The sequence below is a fragment of the Pempheris klunzingeri genome, chromosome 21 (genome assembly GCF_042242105.1).
Source record: "Pempheris klunzingeri isolate RE-2024b chromosome 21, fPemKlu1.hap1, whole genome shotgun sequence".
In the NCBI taxonomy this organism is placed as follows: Eukaryota; Metazoa; Chordata; class Actinopteri; order Acropomatiformes; family Pempheridae; genus Pempheris; species Pempheris klunzingeri.
Genome location: NC_092032.1, coordinates 15,471,747 through 15,492,055, shown reverse-complemented (window position 1 = coordinate 15,492,055; position 20,309 = coordinate 15,471,747). Strand labels below are relative to the sequence as shown.

Genomic DNA, 20,309 nt, shown 5'->3' with positions numbered 1-20,309 from the left:
AAAATTATAAATTTTTTCATTACCTTACTTTGAGAAACATTTTAAAAACAATATACAAAAAACTTTATTCCATTTCAGAAAAGTAGTTCTCACATTTGAACACAGGCAGCCGTAAAGGAATGAAATGCAGTCAAAAATTGGCAAAAACTTAAATCAGGAACATTATGATCAAATAAGAAGTAAACAAGACTAAAAATCTGAGCAGAAACTCAATGCAAGATTTCAGTACTTGATAGTTGATATTCAGGGTGTTAAAATCAGCCGCTAATTATCAGTTTTCTACAGAAGCTTGATTTTAACATTATGTGAACTACAGTGATTTTGCTTGAGCTGGCAGAGGAAGCCAACTGACAGGCCAGACTTCTGCTGAAGAAAACCCAATTTCTTGGTCAGTCATTCTCTGTCTACATATTTACGCATTTTCTCGTGATATCCATAATTTCCCAGAATGCCTTTCCATCTTGGCTGCTCCTCTCCTTACCCCTGCTGTGGTTTAGATACTGAGTCACGGACCGTTGGGGCCACTATCTGTTCACGTTTGTATTTTTTCTGTGATGGACTGTTAATCGTTCTGCAGAGTAGTCTGTCTGAACAGATGCTCGTTAAGACTGAAGAGCTGAAACCAAAATCTGACATTTACCAACAATCATTTCACATTTTCACAAGTTTATCTGCTTGAGCTCCACTGTTGCTGTTCTGGGAATGTCTTGATGTGAAGTCACACTATCTACATTTGGCCAGTTACCCAGAGATGAATAATGAAGGCATTATGCAGTTCAAATTATTCAAATTCAAACGATACTGTTAAGACTTGTCACACATTTCTGTTTGATAGGTGCCAGAATCCTCTCTTCTCATGAATTCAGGGATGTGAGAAATACAAAAAAAACCATAAATGAACACATTTAAACAGTCATTTCCAGAAGATGACTCCCGGAAACTGCTGTCTTACAAAGATCTTGCTGACTGAGTGGAGCATGCTTGAGTGGGTGCGAGGCATTCCTCAGAGGCACGCATGTCATGTGATGCGAACTACTATGACAGCTCCATGAAAGCCGGCAGACATGTCAGCCATTCCTGGAAGATTCCTTTTCATGCCAGCTTTCCTGTCCGACTGACAGACAATCCGAGTAGCTCCATTTCACACAGCTGGAGTGGAAAACGCTGACAGATACCTCTCTGTGTGTTCCATCAGGTCTGTTGCCCCCCTAAGGGGTCACATTTCAAAACCAGATGACAGGATCCCTCAAGATCGCATCAACTTCTTCAGACATGATCGTAAACGTCACAAGGCCAAAAAATTCACGTAAGAATGCAAAAGCACGCTTGATGTGAGGCCTGTTCGTGACGGAGCCTCATCGAGACACTCCCAAGAGTAACTACACAATATGTTATAGTGGACCTGACACAGAGGACCTATTCTTAGCTTGTGGAAGGTTTTTGATGTTTCTGTCAATGCAAGCCCACAGAAACAGCAGCTAGTTTGGCAAAACAAATCTAAAAATACTACAAAACTATTGTCTATGTAACTTTCATTTCAGGACATGTTAGTTCTTTGATGTACTTGTCATCCAGTCCAAACAGCACAGCAACAATGAAGCTATAGCAGAGAAACCCAGGCCAGATAATGGACATGGGTAAATACTGGAGTTTCACAGAATTCCCTCAGTTTTCTATAAAGTTGTCCAGTGGAGTTTTCCTCTAAACACACAAAAGTCGTGTTTACATTCACTGATCCTCACAATAAAAAGCATTGTGTGCATCCTCGAGGTTAAACAAACAAGTTGCCTGCATGTCTTTTTTCTAATAAAGCATTTGCAAAGCGTGTGTTTTCATTCATCAATGCTTGCTAGGTTGCAGTCTTCTTAAAGACATACTGAAATAAAAATGACATTTTGCAAGTTCTATTTCTTTTATCTCTTGTTATATACCATTTTTAAATAATATTTTCATATCAAACTCCCTCTCTCCCTCATCTTAATTATCTTGATTTGCTGTGTTGAAGAAGGTATTCAATGATAATGCACTCTGGTAAATTTGGGCAACAATTTGTAGACACTTTTGCTATTTTTAGATATAAATGGTTTATCCAACTTGGATACTTACTTTTTACAGTTTCACGGTTCATACTATATGACAAGGACGTGGTGTAAGGAATTAAGGAAGTGTTTTAAAGACACAAATGGCTAAATTGAGGGAATGCAACAAGCATGTGATGCACATGAGTTAGTGATTTGACGCCACAGACTAATAATCTGTGGAACGATTGATCTACTTTGCTCCGTGCAGTGCAGACAGAGGACATGTTGTGCTGAACAAGAGGAACGACGCTGGTATTCTAAACATAAGATTCTTCCTGGGAACTTTTAACAGTAGTCCACAGCTCCATGAAGAGCGCAGCCTACTTGCTCCTTCCCCTTCTCTGTTCACCTGCAATAAAGTTTAGATGCCAGCAGCAGCTACCACACTTACTCCCAAATGAACCCCAGGAATGTGCTCAATATCACAAGCTGATGATAACAGCGTATGGACATCTGATGGTGGATCTTTCCTTCAAGCTTTTAGTCAGCTGGAGGTTAGTAATATCTTCCTTGGCTGGATGCTGACCGATGAGTAATCAGCACCTAAAACCCTCACCCAGGTGCTACGCAAACACTGCAGGCTGCTGTTTTGTATAAACAGACCTCCTCCACGCACGGGTGCCTGTGAAACAGCAGCATGTAAACATCAGAGAGCATTCAGCTCTTCCCAAACGTAAGCGCACTGTCTCTTCTCTTTGTGTGCACAAAAGCACGGACGACAACAATGAGCTCATGCGACAAAAACACTGTGACACCACTAATTTGAAATTTCATTTTTAACACCCCCGCTGGCTGAGAGCTGCGTAGTGAAAGTGAACACTGACAGCTGTAAAATGTACAGATGAAAATAGCATGCGGCCTCTAATACAGTCTGGCAGGCTGGGTCAGAGACGCCCGGTGTGTCATCGCAGACACCAAGTTAAACTACACAGTGTCGTTCAAGCATTGGTGCATCCAGTTAAGGCGGAGCTGCAGGTCTCTCTTATTCACACACGGATGGACAAGTTTGACTGGAATAACCTTCAATCAACAGTCACACAGATCAACTGATACTTCCCTCTCAGAGACTCACCTGTACTGCTACAACCACGCAGATGTGTCCAGTTCTGTGCTCTCAACAAGCCGTCAAGTCTCATCTTATTTTACTGTACTAATGATTTTGTCAGATGACTTTAGTTTAGAATTAATTTTAGGAGTTCTCTAAATATCATATTTCATTAAGGGTTATTCGACGTACCGTAGCTGAAATACTTTTTGGAGTGGAATTTTGAAGCAAAACACTGTTTTATGAGGCCTGATTATGGCACTAAAAAAAATCAAGAGCAAGTCATTTGAGTTTTTCCTTCCCGAAGAAGGAGGGTCATAAAGGGCAGGTGATGCCTCGGACTGATCCACTGGCCTCATCGACTGCTGGACTCTTTATTAGATTGTTTGTTCGCTTACACTTGTTTATTTCAGTGAACTTTGTAAAGCACTATGAGACACTCTGCTGTGATATTGGGCTATACAAATAAAATTGAATTGAATTGAATTGAATTGAATTAGGATTCATCCTCTGGGAACCATGAATGTCTGTGCAAGCTTTTGTGCCAATCTATCAAGTAAATATGAAGACATTTGACAGGATAAGGGACAACTTTGATCTGTAGGTGGCACAACAGGAAAAGTCAGGGGATCAAAGTCAGTAGGATCCGTCTTCTGTCGACCATGACTGTCTGTACATATTTTCATGTCAATCCATCAAACAGATGCTGAAATATTTCAGTCTGGACCATGATGGTGGACAAGCTGAACAACAGGCAGAGGGACACTGCTATGCCTAGAGCCGTGCCGCTAGCGTGGCTATAAATAACCAAACATCGAAGGACTTATCTACACAAATCATTATTCTTGTATCCTAGGAATGAACAGGTATGAACGTGCCTCCTAGTAAAGCCTGAGCCAAAGGCGGGGAGGACGGCCGTTGGCAGAGCGACCGTGTTAACAGGTGGATCAAAGGGGACTGTACCTGCTCTGTTTCCCCTCCAGGGAAATCTGAGAAGATGTCATTCCTCTCAGGGCAGCTGCTAAACTAGCAAACGTTCCTGCACTGCTGGATTATTACGGAGTGTAAATTATTAGGAGGATCCCCTCTGGACAGGCAGGGCTTATTGCAAGCTGCAACTCAACATGGGCTTATGAGGGGCAATTCTCTGAGCTGAGGGTTTGTTGCTCAGTTTAATGGCTCATCTTTACGACCTAAGACATGTAAAACATCCAAAACTAATGGAGGCTTACTGCACTACATCCATAAACATCATGGATACTGTGACGTGATGATTTTTGGTTGCCTTTCATTTGACTGTAGAAAAATTATCCCAACATGAGTGGCTGCTACTGCATGAGAAATTTATACGACCAGAAATGAAACAATTAGTCAATCATTTGACAGAAGATTTCATTTCAATTCTTCAACTAAGGTAAATTATAAAGCCAAAAATGTAATGAAAATAATAATTAGTTGCAGCATTACAAGCCCACATAACATACTAGCAATATAATATCTTTGACTTTTTGGTTATTAAATGATGTTTAACTGTTGCCAATCAGGTCAGCTTTCACGCTGCAGATAAGACAGGACACTTCACAGAGAACATGCCGGCATACAGCTCATGCATGTTTTAAATACACTTGTTAGACTAGTAGTAACTTGTTAGAGCAACACGATGAGCGCTGCAGTGCTAAAAAAATCTATTTAACCACACAGTTGGTGAAAGCAACATTTTGAGGGTTTATTTTCATAAATTCATGTGTTGGTAAAAAGTAACATTTAAAATGTTTTCTCTCTATATATTTTTTTTCTATAACATATTTGAGTCTCCATTACAGGAAGGAAAGCTGTGATGATATTTTACACAACAAATGCCTTATCGTAGCGTGACTCTTGCTTACGCCATCGTTTTACTCACTAAATTCATCAAGACACAAGATGTGTCAAGATCTGAGCAGCAGCTTGTTCCACCTCCGCCGAGCCATTTCCTGGGGGAAACCCTGAATATCACAACACAATTATATGATATACAATCCTGCTGTAATCAATACTATAAACCTTTTTCACAGCACACATTGTGATTTGTCATAATGGGAAAAACACAGACAACATAACATTACATAATGTTAACGATTTTCTATTCTATTCTATTCGGGGGAGAGCACACACAAAACCAAGACCCTGAAACCAAAGCAGCTAAATGGACTTCAGCCATGATCGATTTATTATTTATACCGGTGTTTTCTGACTGTTTCATGTAAAAATAACTTCAATAAAAAGGCTTACTGCAATATATATTTTTTCATATATTGCTCACCCCTTGCTGCCTCCAGGTTGTCAGTCCTGACACATGCGTGTGATCACTGACACGTGCATGGGATTTCAGCTAACATACAAATGCAGAAAACAGCATCTGCCCGTCACGTTCAACCTCACATATTCATCTGTGCTTGTGAATTAACAGCTTGACAAATGAATGTGGGGCTGCCTCATTTTCTTCTCCCAGTGAGCAGACAGAGGCAGGTCATTGAAACAGAAGATGGAGCAATTACTGGAATGAGTTCTGTGCTAATGGTGCACCACAGTGTGGGGATGGGTGTGGATTCACTTCAGGAGGTCTACCAGTATTGAGCCAACATAGCGGGGGGGGGGGACAGTGATAATCTTCTGTCCAGGCTGGAGTGTGATAAAAAGAGCCCAGTGTGACAGGTCAGGTGGACTCTGGTGGGTGACACTCCCACTGTGCTGTCATGACTGTCAGATAATCACTCTTTAGAGCCGGGGCTTACAGAGTCTGACGCAGTGGGCCAGGTACGTGCACAGATGGACCCCAGGTGGTGCCCTTTTGGCCTCTGACTAGATATGTGTCCTTTTTGCAAGACGGATTATGCCCTCATGCTTGTTATTTCTGGTGTGTCTGCAGCACTCCAAGATGGAGAGGTGCTGCCGTGGAAAAATCTCAGTTTTGGGAGGATTTGGGGGGGGGGGGGGGGGGGGGGGGGGGGGAGTGCCCTTCACATGCACTAAGAGGAGTGAAAACAGCACACTAATCCTTGCTGCCCTTCACTTGTTACCTGCGAGTTTTAGAGTTGATTTGAGAGGTTTTACTGCTTGTTTGTTTTAGAGCATCTATTCTAATCAATGATCTCCACACACTAAAAGATTTGTAAGATCAGTAAGACCGACTGGAAAGGAAAGGGAGTTTTGCCAGATTCATGTCTCAACAGCAATATTTTGTGATATTTCGCCATGCATTCTGGGAAGGCACAGATGTCTCAATCACAGCGTACGTGCTACCAGTCAGAAATCATGAATTTGCAAATCATGTTGCTGACATGAAGGTTTCCTTGTTAGTCATGTTAACAAAGAGAGCAGCAGTCTTTCAACACTATGTGCAGCAATTTCTCATTTTAAAGAAATTTGCAAAGAAACTAATGTGTTAAACCACCAACTTCAATTTAATTAATTTCTTGTGTCATATGTTTCACACGAACATCTGAGCCAGGAAAGATTTTCACCAGTAAACCACAATGCAGATGAATTCCTTTACGGTGGTCGTGCTTCTGCTCTTACCGTTTTTGCTTTCCAATCACATTAGATCTGCACAGTCCTTCAGAAAAATCACTGCTCTGTGTGTTGAGTCAAGAAGGATGAACAGACTTTGAAGGCAAAACATTCACCCAGTTTGAAAAATGTAAGGTCACTTCCGCCTGTGCATCTGCTGAGAAAACAAGGCAACAATGCCATGTGCTGACCATGTGACTGTGTTTATTTTAATGCCTGACTTGAATAACAGATATGGCAGCGTGCTTTCTGAACTTTCACCCACTGACTTATTTATTGAGCATTCATGTGCATTTCAAGCCTGCCGCTCAGACACACCCAGATGAGCTGGACGGAGAGAGGAGACCGGAACGAGCCATTCAACACGTATGCATCTCAGCAGACGTGTTAGCATTAAAACAAACGGCGACGTTAACTGTGCTGTTCAGATTCTGTGTGAGCGTGCAGATCTGTGAACACAAGGGCGAAATCAAAGGTTATGGCAGCCACGGTTTTAACCTGTTGGAGCTGCTTTATGAAGTATTGGCAATGGTTCAGGCTCAGCTTTTCCCCCACAGAGATAATGTCAATGGGTTCATTTTGTTTCCGATGGTCTGGATCCAACACGAATAAACACTGCTGCCTGGAAACGGAGGCAAATCATTTCCAGTCATTTAAAAAATGCTAATTCACGGTTACATTTGCACAATGATGAGGTGAGCTAAGTCAAAGGGAGCATTTTTTGTGAAAGACGGAGATATAATGCGAGCAAATGATGGGTTTTAGCTGTTGTGAATAAGTGCAGTTCCAGAAACATTATCCTTCCTTTCGATGGACCTGTGTCATGATGATAAGCTCATGCAGCTGTGATCAATCAATTCATTCATTTGTACATCGACAGAAGATTAATCTACAAAAATATCAATAGCCAATTCATCGTCATTTTTCAAGTAAAAACAGCCAAAGTTCCCTTGTTCCAGCTTCACAACTGGGAGAGTTTGCTGCTTTTCTTTGTTTTATTTGATAGTAAATTCAATATCTGGATGACTTCATGTTGCATTTCAGGAAATTGTGACTGTTTTTCTGACATTTTATGAACTTTTTTCAATTCATCAAGAAAATAATCAACAAATGGATTGATGAATCTGGTTGTTAGTGGCAGCCCTCGTTTTGGGACTTTGGGACTCCAATTAGTGTATGATCATACTGCAGCTGTGTTGTTTGTTCATCCATTAGTTGATCAATAGAGCCATAAAGTACTTCTCTGTTTGGTTTATGCCTCACACTTAAAGGATTTCAAGCAAATTGTGATTAAAAATGAGCAGATTTAGTTATTAAAGTGTCTGTCTAATGAGTTCTGTCTGACGTAATGTAAACCAGAGGAACGTAGTTGATTATTTTATGTTACTCAGCATATTTTTTTCATTCCATGTCTAATGCTGATATTAAACCAGAAAATTATTGCTATTGATTTGCTATTCTGATATGGATTGTAACTATAGCAACCAGCCCAGAATGACTGATGCCCTCAGTGGAGGGGTAATGAAAATATGACAACAGATGAAGCCCAAAAACATACTGTACAGATGGGTAATCAATGGGTGGGAAAACACCAGGGTGGGGTAGTGTGTGTGTGTGTGTGTGTGTGTGTGTGTGTGTGTGTGTGTGTGTGTGTGTGTGTTGTTTCACATGACTGCTCACTGGCAGAGAGAGTGCAGTGAGGTCAGGTGGTCTCGCTGTGCGGAGGACGTGTGTGTGTTTGAGAGATAGCCTTCAACTTAAATTCTCTGCCTTATCTGGAGCTGTTGGAGGAGGCGACGCACCACTTCACATCTGCTGAGACATTCAGACGTCTCTTTCTTCTCTCTGATAATAACTGAACTTTTGGTTTGTTTTTGGAAATGTCTTACAGTCGCCTCATGGATGAGCACGAGGGACAGGCTTCAGTCTCAATGCAGCGAATACACCAGCTGGGAACGTCACAGAAGCTGTGCTGCTTTTTTCTTTGATGGTGACATTAAACAAACACTGGATCATTTATGGCAGAGGAAGCTTCAAGCAAGGCCACTGGCTTATTTCTTTATTTATAATGCAGCTCATGTATTGTCTGGAGTGGACAGTCCAACTAGTGCTGATCCTCTCATGGGAAGGTGGCTGAGTCATAAATATAGCCAGAGATCTGGGATGTACACAGAGAGTTGTGCCCCTCAGTCCAGTAATTATCTCCGCCACACACAAAGAAGCCTTCAACTGCTTATCCTGCAAACCTGCCCCTCCCCGTGTTGGTTCAACCTGCTCTGAATGACTTCAGAAGGAGCAGCATCATTTTTGTGGAGTTTTCTTGTCAGAATTGACGATCGAAGGACATATGTCGTACTGTACAGCCTAATTCACCTAAGTTACCTTTATGTTGCTTGTAATTTCTCTGCACTTTCACAATTAGAAGTTATTTTCACTAACAACTGATCCGTTTTTCTGATGAATAAATCCATCATTTCGTCTATAGAATGGCAGAAAACTGAGAAACATCACCACAGCTTCCTTAAAACCAAAAGTGACATTGTCAAATTGTCTATTTCATCCAACCAACAGTCCAAAACATTAACACATTTACTTTAAAATAATATAAAAGCAAAAGAAACAGCAAATGTTTGACATTTCCACTTGAGAAGTGCCTCAAACGCTAAACTGATTATCCAAATAATTGCCATTTCAGCTCTAGATGGCTCCCTACATAAAGAATGACTTGACTTGTAATTTCTATATTTCATGAGCAGTCCTTCCTATATAAGATTCTGAATTATGCAGTAACCCTCCTGCTCTTCCTGCATGCTTCTATGGTGCAACATGTAATTCAAACGGAGGTAGTCAGGCTTGTATTACACACCCACAGTGTGCTAATGCGATTTGAATTAAGGGAGTCCATCATAAAGTCAGAGGTCGCAGGTTCACGGTCTAAATCCTGGACAGAAATCCTCCGGACAAAAGCCTTGAGAGGAACCAGCACTGGTGGAGTGAAAGCTGGATCAGGACAGAAATGCTGTCATCTGATGCATGAAATAAGCAAAGTGCTCCTGTCACTGGGACCCACTGACATCGACTTTATGTGGACTGTAAGAGGATCAAAGGATATGTCACTGTGTTCATGGTGGGATGGCACAAAACACCACGGGGCAGGAACACTTCGGCCTGGCCCAAGAATTGCATAACAGAGGATGTCCAGCCTGATCAGAGAGGGCAGCTTGACTGATTCACTTCCTCATCAAGGAGCAGATTGATGCGTTCAAAACACACACACACACACACACACACACACACACACACACACACACACACACACACACACACCAACCTGCTCTTTTCGTTTCTGCCAGCGGCCGCACGGGCTCTCCTCCAGGATTTCACTCTCATCCTCGCTCTCCTCCTCCTTCCCCTCCGATCCTGATTTCCTCTCCGGGACGGACATCGTCATTGTACCGCCGTATGTTTCCAGATCCCCAGCCCCAGACCCTCTCCTGTCCCCCTCCCTCCTCAGCTGTCCGTTGTGTTGTTGTGGATCTGCCGAGACGAGCCGTAGCGCACAGACGCTCCGCCGCTTGTCTGCGCAATGAAGAAACCCCCCCGACGACACCAGCTGCTCTCACCCCCCTGGCGCTCAAAACATCTTGCAGAGAAATTAAAGGATATTGCTTAAAGCGGGCGCTCCTCAGACAGAAACAACCCCTCCCCTCCACGCCTCCTTCAGGTCCAAACAAGCAGTGCGCACATTGCGGGGTCGCCGGACGGAGTGAGCGGGGTGGAAAAATATATCCCAGACTTCATGCGCCCTGTAGGCTGCATGCAAAACAGCTTGCGAAATGGTTTTCTGCTGATCTGTCTCTTCACACTGGAGCAGCGCGGGAGAGGAAGCTGGCTCGGAGAAGCGGGACGGTTCCCAGAGAGTCCGCTGCGCTCATCGCCTCAGATCGAGTCTGTTTTTATGCTGCAGAGTTCATTTTTCAACCATCGTCCACACGCGTCATTGTCGGTGTTGCTGGATCTGAAGCCGCGAGCTCTCGCCAGCCACGGTGCGCAGAGATGGAGCCCAATACCGTAAACTCACCAGTACGGGCGCACAACTTATTTACGCACAAGCGTTATCAGGTGGCCAGTACGGTACCGTGAGAGGAGGAGACCACCTGAGCACGAGGCAGGTCAAACATTAAAGTGGGGGGGGGACACAGGGACGTTTGTACATTTAGTAAAAATGATTTATGACTCTAATGATAATAATCTGAACGTTATTCAATCTGTGTGATAAATAAATGCAAAAAACATTAACAAATATTCCAATGTGAAATGATTTAGATAAACAGCTGCTAAATGGCCTCCAGCCATGGAAAGATGACAGGCTCCTGGACAAACACATATAAGACACCACCACCACCACCACCACCTCTCCTAAATAGGACTGAAAGACTGCTGAATGTGTTTTTGTAACATTTTGTGTCTCTGTGGTAACTTTTGTCTCTTCAAGGTTGTTTTGTGTCTCTTTTCGGCCGTGTTGTGTTTCTGTGGCCATTTTGCATCTTTAGGTAGCAGTTTTGTGCCTCTTTGTGGTTGTTTTTTTGTCTCTGTGGTCATTTTCTACCACTTTTTGATCATTTGATTGACTTGTTAGCAAGAAATGTCAGCAGTTACTTCATATAGAGGTTGTGGTCCAGGCCCATTCAGTGATCCATTTGACCTGTCACCTTGGTAGAGGAGGACACCCCAAGGTGGTAAATCAGAACCCAGGGTGGCCTGTGCCACTGCTGCACAGCCATCTTGGTTATTATGATTTGACAGCCAGGACTATGGAGTTAAGTTCTGTTACCTTAAGTGTTTTTAATAAAGACACCTTATTTATATGAAATGTAAATTTTCTTTGATTTTATTTCATATTAAGTTTTGTCTGTTTCATGTCCATGTTGGTTTGAGTTTCTGACTTATTTTAGCTTTTGCCTCGTCTGTTTTGTGAATATTTAGTGTGTTAAGTGTGGGCTTTTTTTTATTACAGCGTACATCTAAAAAAACAGAACACTGCAACAGTCATTACCTTTAAAACCAGACCTTAAACCAGAACAGGGCACCAGAAGGGCCTGGCTGTTTTTATATGTTAATAAAAAGAGAACGGGCCTTTTGTACCTTTTTATAAGGAGAGCCTGTGGTCTAATGTAGCCCTGTTCGAAGGGTCATTGGGAGCTCCAGTGGTGGAAAAAAACCCTTTAATAACCTTGATAAGAATCAGAAAGTGAAGGGATAGACCAATAATTACTGGCCGATATTATATTTCACAGCTTTATTGTGTTGGTAAAATCAATAAAGCGCCTGTCTGATATGTGATAAAATAAACCCTGAATGTTTGCATTGGTATGTTGTCTCACATTCTGTTCATCGGACGGCATTACTGGCAAGATACAACTAAAACTTCCAGATTTGTGAGCTGCCATGCAGACTGTCTGCACTTTGGCAGCGAGCCACAGTCAACAAAAACCTGCAGGAAGTTAATGCACAAGTTAATATAGAAGAGCAAACAAGTGAAGGCATGTTCAGCGTTTTGGGGCTTTAAGTAAAAACGACATCAAATCAACTTAAAAATAAATTCCTTGGCTTTTAATGAACATTGTAACCTACATACAAAATCATGATGAAATTAAAAGAAAAATACAGTAATTTTATAATAGAAGGCTGCTAGAAAGCTCCTAGTTTTATGTTCTACAGAAATGTAAATGCAGATAATCATTATTGGTATTAGACCTATGAAGAAATAACACCACAGGACCGACTTCTAAGTGTAACAGGGATTAGCAGGCCCCAAAAGCCCCAGATTCATTGATGCTTGATATTGTGATTAATGGCAAAAATATCATTATATCAAATAAGATGTGGTGTTGAAGCTCTGTTTTGTAAAGCAGGCAAAATCTAGACTTTAATTATTTTAGTTTACACTGAGCTGACATGACCCATGTTTTCGAGATAAACTTGTGATTAATCAAATTGCCACAAACTAAATTCAAACATAGAAAATTGGGGGCCAAGGTTATATTAATCCAGTGTAGGAGCACTGGTCTGTGGCCATATAATGAAGCAGTGTGAACTTGGAGATGAGGGACACAGCAACAAATATTTAGCCATGAGGAAAAATCTCTCCACATCATTATTATTATAAAACTAAACTACTAAAGAAAATACACGATGATTTCAGGGAGGTTTCCGAAAAGCTAAAGACAGAAGTAGGTAAGAATTGGCATCAGTGGAGATTCCTCAATAATGTGTGAGGTTGTTTTGTCCTCTACCCATCAGGGCAGCGGTGGTTAATTTAAGATGTTGACCACATGTGGTGAAGAGAAACGTGGAGAGATCATAGCAAATAAAGCTGCCACTGACACAAAATCAGACATGGCCATGCTGTGTTTGTGACGTTACTGTATCTGCTTTAAGTAATGACCTGCAATACTAATGAACTGTTGTCACTGACAGTTCACACAAATCTTCAATCCAGAGGAAAAATAATAATAATCAATCACCGAGCACGTCTATAGTTTTTATCCTTTTGAGCACAATCCAGAAGGAATACGGTACTCAGCCTGTATTTCTAGGTATCAAGCAGAGGTGTGGATTACTAAATGAGAACAGTTTTTAGTACAAACCTTGTTTGCCATCTAGTGGTTCTAGTTTAAAAATACAGCTGGAGCAAAAGCTGGAACCTAAGTCATTATGTAGGAGGGTAATTCACAGAATTATGTACGTTTACTTGATAATATTTGATGCCTTGTTTGATGTGTCAAATTCTTTATAGACTTCATACATATTCTACTCCCTCACCAGCGTGCTTTAACTCGTGTTTTATGCTTCATCATCCACAAAGCCTCACTATCAGCTCCCCAGTGGAAACAGTATCAGATCCACTGTGGCTAACAGTTCAGCTGTACTCACAGATCTATAAAGTAATCACCCTCTACCTCTATTTTTAGTGCGCAGTGCTCACACAGAGCCCATGGGTGAGCCCCTGCTCTGCCAATTCCTCTCACTGTTAATGAGATTTACTCTTGGCGCAGACAATGGCGCTGTCTAGGCGAGCCACGTCCAAGGCACAAAACTGTGTTTTCAGAAATGGCAGCAGCACCAACATGATAATAAATCGCCAACATGAAAAGAAGGACTGCAGCTTTTGAAACCCAGTTCTAAAAATGTCACCACTATGAAAAGATTCCCTGTTTAGTCTTGCCAGATCTTTCAGGAGATTTACTGAGCACTAAGTCCAAGGAGAGCTATAGAGATCCATGGTCTTTATGCAGTTTTGTTGAAATAAATGTGTATTTTTGATGCCCATTGTGCAGGCAAATGACCTCCAGCTTTCTTATTTAGCAAAATGCAATAATTCAGCCATTCAGTTATGTCCTAGTTGTTTTTGAAAGTAAGCAGACACAAGTTCGAATAACAAAACTATCAATTATCTTCTAACATTCATAGATTTTAGAGAATTAACCGTCGTCTCTTACGGTGTCAGTAATTCCTCCTAAAGTCTGGTACCAAATTACTTAATGAGACACCTAAACTCACCAAGTCCTCCCTCAATATAAGATCACCCTGGCAGGCAGAGGGTGCTGCTGCTCAACAGTCTGTCTCTGTGTCCCTCCTCTTCAGCCACATTACCTGTTCTACTCATGGATCACACTACTTGCTGCAACACTAAAGTTAAAGCACAAATAATTCACATCTGCATAATGAGTACTATTATATTTGGTACTTCACGGGCGTTTCGATGCTAACATAATAAGTTTAATTTTGACTGCAGGCACTGAACATATGTTTCATATGTTGTTTTTTTAAATCACTGATTCATAGTTTGTGACGGCCTCTCTGATTTGTGTCTGCTACCCTGCTGTTTTCCGTCCTGAGGCTGGAGAAGTGGGCGTCGAGTTGCCTGGCCACACCTGTAGGTGTGGTCCTACCTTATAAAAGGCCGTCTCTCTCTGGGGAGCTGCTGGCTGACCAACAAACCTTTGTTGTTTAGAACCGTCATATTTCTGTTAACTTATTTTGTGGTAATAAATATCTCCTTGCTGCTTTTGTGTGTACTCTCTCCTTTGTTGCAACCTGTGAGCCAGGGTTGTAACAAGTTTGTCAAGTTAAGATTCAATTGAATGTCATCCAAAATGTCACAAAAACCAGAAGGTACACAAACTAAATTAAACACCTCTAGGGTCTGTATTTGGGCTGCTGGGGCTTGTTTGGATGCCGCATTCATGTTGGAAAGGAGCATGTTGACACAGGTGGTTTTATAGTGGAAAGAAACTTTCACCAATCCCATGAAACAGTTAAGCGTTAAAACGAAAGTGAGTGTTGTCTAGAAGGAATCTTTATCTCGAACAAGTCTACACACAACACGGATAAATGCTGGTTGCATCAGCTTTTCCTGTGAAAGAATACGTATGCAGTATTGTATTGTTGCACATAAACCAGCCAAATTACAGTCCATCAAACATGACACAGTTGGGATTTTTACTTTTTTTTTAATTACACACTGTCAAGTCTGGAATACAGTGACTTTACGAGTAAAGAAGGATCTAGTTTCTAACAGCAGAGTAGAGCTTAAAGTGAGGCTGAATCACCAGCATATTTGCGAGATGCCTGGATGAGAAATCTTCAGGACATTGGTACGTTACCTCACTACAGTGAAATAAGCATGTTAATTACAGATTCTTTGGCTACTACGTTATGAAGCGTGTTATATTTGCCATTTTTAGGGGTTTTTTAGCCCTTAGACACAGCCAACAGTGTAGGAGCTCCACTGTTGTAGCTCATTTTTTTGCAGTGATCCATTCTGGTTGTTGTCATTTCCTGAAACAAGAGAGTAAACACATTAAGACGTCGGCTCAGGTATGATTTGTATGCAGGAGGCAGCACACAGACTGTCCACCGCAGATCTGGGGGTGATGAGAGAAACTCAGTCTACATATATATAATGATGTCATACTAAATGCTGCATGATATTTATTTTGCATTGACAGTGTTAGACAGCAGTAGAGTCATAGCCATTAACAACTATTTGACAACAAATTTAGAGCGTTTTACATGCAGACAGCAAACTGTGTCTGGAGAAGCAGCCACAGCAACTACACAGACAGGAACGGTAATAATAATAGGAACTAATGCATGAAACCTGCAAGGTGAGGAAGAGGGAGTGAGACAGCCCCTGGTGAGGGGCGAGAGATGTGACCCATTATTGGTTTATCTCTCCCCCACTGAACCAGTCAACTAAATTAATGCTCAAAATACATAATGTTAGGGCAAGCTCTAGGTAGCAGATGTCTGTCATAATCTAGAGCCATAACCAAATCACATATCCAGTTGTAGGCTACTACTGGCCTATACGGGCACATGTGTCACTGTACAGCAGCAGTAAGTGCAGTTATCTTATGTACTTCAGCAGTAGTAGTCAGTGGGTCACCTGAAATTATTGTAAACTCCCTAAAACAATGTGTTCAATGTGTTCAAAGACTAAAGCATATTTGTCATTTACAAATAAAAAACATAAGTGAAACCTCTTCCCTTCCATAAGTGCGTCATGCATACAAATCCCAGTAAAAAAGAAAAAAGTCGTTTTAGGTTTACACTTTTTATGGGCTGATGGTTTTTCATTATTCCTGATTGCCTGCTGCAGCTCCCTTAGCACCCTTACCTCCAGCATCCATGCCGCAGACTAATTTAAAATTCTAAAGTGCAAGAGATTTGAGCATCGTGAAAGTTTTTCAAAATTGATTTGAAAAAAAAAAGAATGGAGGCACCAACCTAAGATGGGCCAGAACCATTTCATGGACTTCATAATCACACAATAATCTACTCATCTACCCACTAAAAGCTGAAAAGCTCCAGTCTGTTGTGAAAAGGAGACAGGAAATGAAACAGAGTACCTGTGTGAGTCTGGGCCTCTGGATACAGTGAATGTACGGCTTGGGGTTCGACTCCATCAGATCTCCTGAAGTTTTGTAGCAAACTGCACAGTCCATCAGCGGCTGGGAAGGGATGGAAAACATTAAAAAAAAAAAGCGTGAGGATGCTGATACCTACATTTGAAATGAATGCCTCCCCATTTTTGAAATTCACTCACTCTGTCACTCCTGAAGGGGCACCTCTGAGGGTTGGACTCAACTGTTCCTTTGGCACACCTGGTGGGTTTCAGGTAGAAGTGGTGGTAGAGGTATCTCACACCGAACCCAGCCTGCGAGAGCAGAGGCTCGTTTTAACGTGAGCCACAAAAAGCAGCAGCGTAAAACTGCTCCTCTGCAGTCAGAGAGGATTCAGTTTCTCATGTTGAAGCAAAACTACATTTGATTGCAAATTGATTAAAGCTGCACAAGGAAAGCATAAAGCACAAAACGAGGTTGAAATAGGGAAGAGATTAAAGTTTTGTAAGATTCTTAAGTCTGGTTGACTCATCCGTCCACCCAGGTCTCCTCTTTATGTGTCTCTTTACCTGCTTTGCTCTCTGTTACGATTACCAACCTTTGGACCCAAATAGATGTGAAATACTGTTCAGCCAGCTATCCTGTGACTCTTGTGCACCTTTTCCAGGCTCACTTTATGTGTATTGGCCTTATGTTTTTGTCCATTTTGGCACAGGACTGTTAAATTCTGCATATACTTCATAATGTAAAGACAGAGCAACAGCTAGTTTGTCAGCATTCAAACTCCCATGACTCTTAAGTGCACTAACAAAGCCTCACAAGCTTTTCAGAAAGGCCTCATGAATAAAATGCATGAATAAAAATCATAAGCAGTTCATTGGCGTCATGTCACAGGATTTGTTGGCATGAAATATTGTTTTTCAAACAGCTGCCTCTGTTTTTGGATCCAACAGTCGACACAGCTGCCTCATGCAGCTGGAAACAAATTATTCAACATTTAAACTGTGATTTAACCAGCAGAGCATTTCTTCCTATGATCTGTTTTCTGTCTGCTGTCCTTTCGATATCAGCTCATATTTGTCTGCTTAATAACTGATAGAGAAAAAACATACTGCTGATTCACAGCTGTTTATATTTTAGTGGTGGCTTTTCTCCAAACCGACAACTGAAACCAAAAATATGAAAACCACAAATGCTGCCAGCTCACACTGATAGATGTCATAGTGGAAACAAGGGAATCCTTTTCAAGTCAAGTCAAGTACAGATTTATTGTCAGCTCAGCCGTTTATATACAAAGCGCAGCAGAGAGGAAATGAAGTTTTTGGACCACATGGGCAGCAGTGCATTCAGTTAGACAGTGTGAATGTGATAAATATGAGGATAATAAATACATTTTGTTAGAAATGAAAATACTATGTAAATAAACCATATGAATGTGTGCAAATAGCCAGAAAGTGCAACATACCTAGATCAACTTTTTTGTACAGAGCAAGCAGAGACACACCCTACCAGGGGGTACAGCATGTCTTTGGTTGGTCTGACAGAACTAAACCCCTGCTGAAAACATGTCGAAATTGGAAGAGTCAAAGTACATTTGACATGAAGCAGATGTGAAAACAAGTGTGAGCAAGAGTTTGCTGAAGGCAGAGTGAGGGTGCCAAGACCTTCAGGCAGATCCAAGGAGTGAAGAAAAGTGAAAGAGGGGCCGAAAGACTGCAGCAGAACTTCAGTTTAGTTTACTTTAGTTAAATAAGATAACTAATCACTGTTAGTTTTTATTAGATGTTTTAGTGTTCTCCTGGAGAACATTTGTTTAAAACCAATGTAATCACTGAAGCTACAATGAAGGTTTTTCATGAGCAAGTTCTCACACAGAAAACGTAATAAACAGACATATCGACCTTAATTCTTCAGGCTAAGAATTGGTAAAAGCACTGATAATAAAATCATGAACTTTGATGGCTGGTTTACCTCGATTTCTGACTTCTCCAGACTTTTCAAGAAGCGAAAATGGTGGTGCACCCCAGCATGTGAGCTGAGCTGCTCTAACGCCAGATCCACTCCCCTCTTGTAGTAATCAGGTAGCTCATTATAAAGATCCTGCGCCTCGGCAGAGTACAGCACAGCTCCAGCACAAACCAGCAGCAGCAACCCAGCAGCCATCTTCCTTCTGAGTGTGTGGGGAGAGCAGCTCGGCTCAAATGATGAACACCCTCCTCTCCCTGTGGGATCAATACTCACATCCAAAACAAGTCCTATTATGGCTATGTGAGTCACAAGAGAAGCTAAACACACTGACCATCAGCAGGCCTGCTGCTCTGACTTTTTACTTTCATCTCCAAGTTCCTGTAATACCCTGAGGGATGTTGATTAAAACTTGTGTTTCTCAACAGGAAGTTTGCACTGATATCCCTTTATTACAGACTCATACTAGTCATCCAAGTCCTGGAAACAAGTCCAACTTGACAAGAAAAGCCTTTGGCCCCAAGACAAACATTAAGGTTAGCTGTGATCTGTGGGTGAATGAACTCTTTTGGCTCCGATTCAACTCCCTTGTTGTTGCCTTAACAGGAAAGTGGGTCACTTATAGGAAATGTGTTTGTCTCCTGAATACTCATGATGTGGTGGTTAATGAAACAGTTAAATTAAAGTGACGATGCAGTGAGTCACATACAATCAGAGTTATTATGACCACTGAACCAAGCAAAGTGAACACTTGTTGATTTATATAATTGGTGGGAAAAGTGTTCAGATGTTCTACTTAAGTAAAGTTATCAATTTAACAGTTTAAGGATATAGTACTCCATCACAAGTACTGTTTACTATCAGCGAAACGCACCAGGTATCTAAAGTGAAAGCATTAATTCTCCAGGACGTCTCACTGGATAATCTGAGCTTTTTTAGCCACAAATGAAACTATTAGTTATATTATGATATATAATATATATATATAATATAAATCTTGATGGGAAATCTCTCTTTGCTGCCAACTAAATAACTGCTAACAGCTCATAGATATCTAAAATGTGACAAGAGGCCCCAAAGAGAGTGACAAGATAAAAAAGGCTGTAAAACTATAGTTTAATGTTTAACAATGCTCTGTATTTTTCAAGCGTATCAAACTCTTTTTAATGCCAAATCTTACTCTGGAAAGTAACTAGTAATTATATCTGCCAGATAAATGTAGTGGAGTAAAAGTACAAGTTTGTTTAAAGTGGAAAAAATAGTATTTAAGTTCAGTGCATGAAATGTTGTGGTTTCCAATATTCTTAATCTCGTGACCCCTTAAAACAAGACAATTCTTACTTGTCGCAGGTTCGAGTCCCTCTGTGGACACGAATTATGAAGATTTCAAGCAAATAAATTTTCCTTCTTGTATTTTTTCCAATTTGAAAGATTTAAAAGAATCCAGTATTTCCCACAAAATAAGTGAAAACATTTCAAATATAGGTATGTATTAAAATATATACGTGTGTGACCTGATTTAAAGCTTTTACATTTTCCGTCACTGGGCTTTGGGCTGAGTGGCACAGACAGGATGAGTCTGTGTGCAAAGTAAAGACAGACACACGAGCATGTTGTTTATGAGACTGTTAAACAAAAAGTTAAATATGGAGCGTCACCATCCTTCTTCTCTTAGATAAAGACACTGAAACCAAAACTTTTGATTGTTCATAAATGAAACTTTATTGATAATTTTAAACAAAAACAACATTCTAACAT

At 41.1% G+C, this 20,309-nt stretch overlaps 2 protein-coding genes across 2 annotated transcripts in view; both read right to left on the bottom strand.

Annotated features, from left to right (window-relative positions):
* Window positions 1–10,668, bottom strand: part of nrbp2b (nuclear receptor binding protein 2b) — a 33,564-nt gene extending 22,896 nt beyond the window's left edge. The window contains exon 1 of the mRNA XM_070852730.1: window positions 10,007–10,668. Coding sequence (XP_070708831.1) covers window positions 10,007–10,126 — 120 coding nt within the window. The 5' untranslated portion in view covers window positions 10,127–10,668. The remainder of the gene's footprint in view (window positions 1–10,006) is intronic.
* A 4,503-nt stretch (window positions 10,669–15,171) lies between these two features.
* Window positions 15,172–18,943, bottom strand: LOC139221200 (uncharacterized). Its single transcript, XM_070853117.1, has 4 exons — window positions 18,558–18,943; window positions 16,790–16,900; window positions 16,593–16,694; window positions 15,172–15,519 (listed from the first exon to the last, which is right to left on the bottom strand). The coding sequence occupies exons 1-4, from the start codon at window positions 18,747–18,749 to the stop codon at window positions 15,433–15,435; spliced, it is 492 nt and encodes a 163-aa protein (XP_070709218.1). The 5' UTR covers window positions 18,750–18,943; the 3' UTR covers window positions 15,172–15,432.
* Between the last annotated feature and the right edge of the window lie 1,366 nt (window positions 18,944–20,309).

Bases quoted from the DNA above. Each gene is read 5' to 3' on its own strand.
- LOC139221200 (XM_070853117.1), bottom strand. From the start codon at position 18,749: ATGGCTGCTGGGTTGCTGCTGCTGGTTTGTGCTGGAGCTGTGCTGTAC. The intron at 16,695-16,789 runs GTGAGTGAATTT...ATCCCTTCCCAG, and splicing joins GCCCCTTCAGGAGTGACAGA to CCGCTGATGGACTGTGCAGT. The intron at 15,520-16,592 runs GTACTCTGTTTC...CTCTTGTTTCAG, and splicing joins AGAGGCCCAGACTCACACAG to GAAATGACAACAACCAGAAT.